Genomic DNA, 6,218 nt, shown 5'->3' on the forward strand with positions numbered 1-6,218 from the left:
TTTTTATTGCCTCGTAATACTCTTGTGTGTATTTTATGGTTGTGAGTAAGGGTCAGACAGAGAAGAGAATCAAAAGAGAGTGTTGAAGCACTCTTCAACTTTAAGGCATGAGGACGGAGGGCTGTTTCATAACGAGGCTTTTACAGCAGCATCTCACTGTATGGCTCCCACCACACCTTCTACTCAGCAGCATTGCAGGGGTATAAATCTTTGAACAACTGCAAACTGCGTCACACATGCACACCAGTAACATAGACACGCCAAGAGGCCTAAGGTCACAAGTCTAGATCTGTGCGTGCGTGCGTGTGTGCGTGTGTGTGGAGCTGTGGCTGAGGTACAAGGATCAGTACAGCAGCAGGTAATCCATCATACTTCTTTCATACACATCTGCACCATATATATATATATATATATATATATATATATATATATATATATATATATATATATATATATATATATAAAGGAAAGAGATCAAGGTGGCATTGCTTTCTGGCCTCTGGTGGTAAAAAGCTACTTTTACAGAAATATTTAAAGCAACTATTGTTTTCCTCTCGGACCTGAGTATATACAATATACTTAAAGTACTAATCGAAAATGTACAAATGTATTATGTTGAATTACCCATTTCATAATAATATTGGATTATTGGATCTCTTCAGTGTTGCAGCTGGAACATGATGGGTCTAATTTCAGATAAGATAATCATTCATCAGTCCCTCAGTGGGGAAATTACAGGATTACAGCAGCAAGTAAATAAAAGATAAAAAATCAAGTACTATAGATCAACAGTAAAACAGTAATAAAAATAAATAAAAATAAAATAATAAGAAGAATACTCAATATACAAAAATAAAATAAAATGTGTATAAAAGTACTTAAACGTATTAGATATTGTACCAGGTGAATGAATTAAAGTGTTCAGAAGTGTTTGTGTTAAAAAATGTTCAAGTGTTAGTGGCATGCTGGGAGCTCAGCTTATTGTGCAGCGCGACCTCTCCCTCAGACACCGGGGAGGAACCAGCCGCCGGCTGAAGGAGCTGTGCAGCGCGGCCAGAGTGTCCTGCACCGTGGGAGGCGCGGTTCATCAGGGATGAGAGTTTAGCCGTCATCCTCCTCCTGGATTACTATATCATATACTGATTAGTATATAATATACTGGCTGACTTGTGAATTTGCCTTTTGGAATCAGTCAAATCTATCTTACCTTTACCTATAATATTACATATTGTATTTCTTGATTCAATGTATTATTTTGTTTAATGATACTGATAGTATTAGTTTGAATCTGCAACATGCAATGTAAAATATATGTAGTGGAGTAAAAACAGTACAGCAACATATTTCTCTCTGAAAAGTAGTGGAGTAGCATAACATAGTATGCACTTCTGAAATAAAATCATGTGCAGCCTCGATCATTTTAAGTCTTTATTGAGTCTTTATTATATGGTGTCAAACAGCAATACATAGGAATAACATCAAACAGAATAACATGTTAACTACATTCGATCCCTATGCTTTTGTAGTCATAGTAGCTCTAATAAAGAGATAATAATGATTACACACCCCAATGAACAGAATCATACACATCACACACATGGCCAGAAAAAAAGCTGCTGGTGTTTTAAGGCATTTCACATCCTACAGTTAGTTGTTCTATCGCTAAATCTTGATTGGTGGTTTCGTACTGGTGACAAACTGGATTTTCAGAAAATGCTTGATGTTTTTTTTTCTTTTTCCATGAAGCGATATTGCATGTGTACTTAGAAAAGTTTGGCAGTGCAGTAGTAGGAGGAGGGATATTTCTATGTTCAGACAGCAATGACTTACTTGGTTTACAGTGTAAAGACTAAGGCTTGATGAACCATTCATTCATTGTTGTAGCTGTGTATTAAAAAATGTGGCTTGTACTTTTAAGTCATTGAACATTTCTTCAGCTCTACACTGGATCTCAATGATCTCGAAAACAAGATGTCCAACTTTCAGGGTGGCCCCTACATAACTATAATAGGCCGCTGTGCAAACACACAGACACACTCACTACAGTACTAAGATACCGATCAAAGGCTCAAGTAAAACATTAGGAACCCAATCCACAACAGTCTGCCGTACAATCAGTAGTTTTTTGTTTTCATCATTTGTCTGGGTGTGGGTCGCCATGACCAGCAGCAGCACTGCTGACCGTGTTAAAGTCAGCAGTACAAAAGCAGAAGAAAAAACAAGCTACACGTCTCTCATCCTAAGAGATTTCTAGTGGTGAGGTCTTGCTACAACAGACATTTTGTCCAGTCATGGCCACAGTTATAAAGATAGAAGTCAAGTAGTTTCTTACACGTGGGGGTCTGGCGGCTTCAGAGTGAGAGTATTTTGAGCATTGATGGCATGGTTTTCTTCTGGCTGAGTGATATGATATGAATTCTGGAGCTCAAATGTACTTTAAGCATCATTGATGGCACAGGGGAAATGGTTTTGAAGATTCATACAATTCATCACACCGATGGATTATAGAGGATCTTGTAGATATGTGCTGAATATGCTGCATTTTCCCTCTATTTCAGCATCTTTGCTTTACTTTTCCCTGTAACCTTTAGAGCATAATGTGCAAACTGTTTCCCAAAGTTCGTAGTTTTGATATTCCTATATAAGTGCATTAAAGTGGATTTTTTACTTCTTATCTTCATAGCTTCAAGGCCTATCTAAATTACATCCTGCAGTAAAAGTTATAATCTAACCTACAGTCTTACAAACACATCTATTACAGTTATTAATGAGTGTTGTGCAAGATGACGCTCAGCACGGTAAATGGTAAAAAGGAAGGCATTAGCCAGCCTTTTAACAATGAAATTGTGTCGAATAAGCAATGGGCCGATGGATTCCATGCAAGCATGACATCTTCATACACCATGCAAATTATGCTCGATTAATACGTTTGTTTTCTTCTTTGCTTCAAATCTCTTAATCTCTTAATAACTACGGGAATCCACTTTTGAGAATGAAACTTTACTGTGAAGTCAGAGAGGAGGCGGAAGAGGAGAATCTTCTATACTGTTGTTGTGCAGAACTGACTGGACTGCAGTCGCAAGCAGGACTCAAACTGGGATCACATCTTTATCCCTTGTCCACATTTTGCTTATGAACTCCAACTCTAAATAATGACTCAGTAATACACTGTCATCTTTCATTGTTTATCTTGGCTGTAGACTGTGTGCTTCCTCACTAAAACTGTTGTAGAAATCGTTTTTGTTTGTGGATGCACACACATGCTTCCATTGGAATGTGTTGAGCGCAGCTCACAGCTTGTGGTAGTGGTGAATGACCAAAGTTGTTATCTACGTGTTACAGTGTCACATATTGAAATGACATCAGCCCAAAGTGTGACAGACCAGTTGAATATTATATTTTGAAAGACCACACTTCTGTAAGAGGTGCTCCCTACAGTAAGTGATTGCTATTGTTTGATGTTGAGTGTGTGAAGGAGAAAGAGAGAGTGCAGATGCACTGTGGTTTTAGTTGAGTTATAATGGATTTCCTTTGGGGAACACATGTGGGGGACAAGGGGGACAGGGAGGGAGAACCCCACGTCAAACAAACATCTAGATCCCGCACTCTGCACACTTGTGGACATCCAACACACAAAAGTGCAGCTGGAAACCAGGATGATCTTACTATGCTTCTAATAAGGAGCTATCATCTTAGATCCCCACAAGTGTTGAAGTGTAAAGGGTCAGGGTTGGTTTCAACATGGGGAATGGAAAGTGATATTGGTTTGCAGGGTAAACGGTGAAACACAAGCTTACAGTAGGCTCTTAGTTTTTCTGATTGGTGGAAATGTCGCTGGGGTCTTGCTGCTTCTCCATCTTCTTGGTGGTGACCACGGTCTCCTCATAGACTTCACGCTGGGACACCTTGCCTCCAGACTTGCTCTGCTGCTGCTGGTCCTCGTCCTTGACCTCCCTCTTGGAGGCCATGCCGGAGCTGCTGTACACACGGCTCTGGTAGTTGTAGCCTTGCCCAAGACTTGTGCTCATGGAGGAGCCAGGATAGCTGATTCCTGTCCCGATGCGGGTCTCCTCCCCTTCCAGTAGTTTCCTGCAGCGAGGACGATGGAGGGAAGGGTTAAGATCGGATTGAGATAACATGAAGATGAAGAGTGATGGTCAGGAGCAGCATTTTAACATGGAACAATGGGATCTTCCCCAAGAAATGCCTGTATCTTAACTGATATTGTGTAAGTTGTCTTTGAGAGAAGAACCTACCTGTAAGCTGCAATTTCAATATCCAGCGCCATCTTGACATTCAGCAGATCCTGGTACTCCCTCAGGTGACAAGCCATCTCGCTCTTATTGGCCCTCAGCTCATTCTCCAGCTCTATCAAATTGTCCTAAGGACCACGGAACAAAACAAGAAAAGTAGTACAGTGTTCAAGATTTTTTTTAAGTACAACATCGTGTGGTGACATTTCTTGCAGAGGAACAATGCAGTGCCCACACAAAGACCTCCATAAATCATATCCTCTGTATCGTATCACTCATATTGTTTATGAGCATGATGCGTTGAAATGTTTGTCATAAACCGTATACTCCCAGTTGGATTAATCGAAAACCACACCTACGTCACTCATTTAGAGCACATCACTCAGTGGGCGTTGTCCCGTGCAGCTGCTGTGCGCGCTGTCCCAGGGGGATAGTTTCAGCACCACGGACAGGGCTCAGCTGCTCCTGATATTGTTATTGCTCTGAACACGCTTCACATTGTAATTATTTCAATTCAAATAAACTTGAAAGACTGGAAATAAAATGGCAGATTTTCTAGTTTAGAAACGCAGTAAACGAATGACTTACCTGGTAGTTTCCAATCTCCACATTGTGCCTATCCTCCATCTCACGGAGCTGCTTTTCCAGAGACTCGTTGGTTCCCTTCAGACTCTCTGTCTCGATGGTCTTCGACTGCAGCTGCCTCCTGAACTCGTTCAGTTCCTCCCTGCTGGCGCGGATGGCGTCATTGCCCCGGGTGGCCTGATCGGACAAGTCGGCGAACTTGGTCTTGTACCACTCCTCGGCGGAGTGCATGTTCTTGGACGCCATGGACTCGTATTGGCCTCGAATCTCCTTCAGGGCGGAGGTAAGATCCGGCTTGGACACCTCCATCTCCACAGACACCTGGGCAGCGTGGATCATTTCCGTCAGCTCGGCCACCTCCTCCTCGTGCACCTTCCTGAGGAAGTTGATCTCGTCCAGCAGAGACTCCACCTTCTTCTCCAGGTCCAGGCGCACCATGGTGGCATCGTCCACATCTTTCTTGAATGCCTTGAGGGTGACCTCCGCGTCCTCGCGGGCACGGAACTCCTCTTCGTATTTTCCCCTGAGCTTCTGCAGGTCGTCTTCAATAAAATCCCTCTCGATCACGAGCTGGGACTTCTCCCCGTTCAGTTCTTCGAGCTGCGAGCGCAGTTCACGGATCTCTTGTTGGTAAAGCTCGGCGAGGCGGGACGGCTCGGTCTGCCGCTGGCGCAGAGCACTCAACTCCGTCTCCAGCACTTTGTTGTGCTGCTCCAAGTTGCGCACTTTGTCGATGAACATTGCAAAGCGGTCGTTAAGCCCCTGCATTTGTTCCTTCTCATTGGTGCGGACGATTTTGAACTCATTGTTGAGGACGCTGCTCTGTGACAGGTCGAAGGTCTCCAGGGGCATGAGGCGGCTGGACTTTCTGTTGTACGAGCCCGCGGATGAAACGTTGGTCCGGGTGCCAGAGGAGGCCCGGTAACCTCCCCGGGAGGACATGTTCATCGATGTCCGCGACGGAGAGGACGCATAACGGGGAGACTCCCCGAAAATCTTCCTGTAGGAAGAGGAGGAGGAGGAAAAGGCATCAGATCCGTAGCTCATCTTGGCTTGAATGCAGTCAGAGCAGAGCAGTGGGCGCGTCTCCTTTATATAGGGGGACCGACCCAGCCACTCATTAATGCCCGATGCAACATCCGGACTCGTTCGTTCCACATACGTCAGGTAGACAATGAATATGGCAATCAATGCTGACTGTTTTTCTCGAGGTGGATTGTATTAATAACAACATTATTATAATATATCTACAATAATTTGTGCACTGGTCCATTGGTCCAGATGTGCGCAGTTGACACTGTTCCTTGTGTAGAGCAGATGGAACTGTCCTTTTTGGCGCAGTGGTGCGTCAGTGTTTGATGCATGTTGCACATTCACACT

General features: G+C 43.3%; 1 protein-coding gene across 1 annotated transcript; it reads right to left on the reverse strand.

The window, feature by feature from the left end:
- Nucleotides 1–1,431: 1,431 nt before the first annotated feature.
- On the reverse strand, nucleotides 1,432–5,922 carry LOC137793276 (alpha-internexin-like). Its single transcript, XM_068589342.1, has 3 exons — nucleotides 4,842–5,922; nucleotides 4,257–4,381; nucleotides 1,432–4,089 (listed from the first exon to the last, which is right to left on the reverse strand). Exons 1-3 carry the CDS (start codon nucleotides 5,883–5,885, stop codon nucleotides 3,807–3,809), a joined length of 1,452 nt encoding a protein of 483 aa, XP_068445443.1. The 5' UTR covers nucleotides 5,886–5,922; the 3' UTR covers nucleotides 1,432–3,806.
- Nucleotides 5,923–6,218: the final 296 nt, after the last annotated feature.

Source organism: Clinocottus analis, unplaced genomic scaffold (genome assembly GCF_023055335.1).
Source record: "Clinocottus analis isolate CAN_PGR_092001 unplaced genomic scaffold, fCliAna1.0.p SCAF_22, whole genome shotgun sequence".
Lineage (NCBI taxonomy): Eukaryota > Metazoa > Chordata > Actinopteri > Perciformes > Cottidae > Clinocottus > Clinocottus analis.

Excerpts from the sequence above, each read along its gene's own strand:
- LOC137793276 (XM_068589342.1), bottom strand. The coding sequence starts at position 5,885 with ATGAGCTACGGATCTGATGCCTTTTCCTCCTCCTCCTCTTCCTACAGG. Across the intron at positions 4,382-4,841 it reads TGGAGATTGGAAACTACCAG|GACAATTTGATAGAGCTGGA; the intron begins GTAAGTCATTCG and ends CGTGGTCCTTAG. Across the intron at positions 4,090-4,256 it reads ATTGAAATTGCAGCTTACAG|GAAACTACTGGAAGGGGAGG; the intron begins GTAGGTTCTTCT and ends TCCTCGCTGCAG.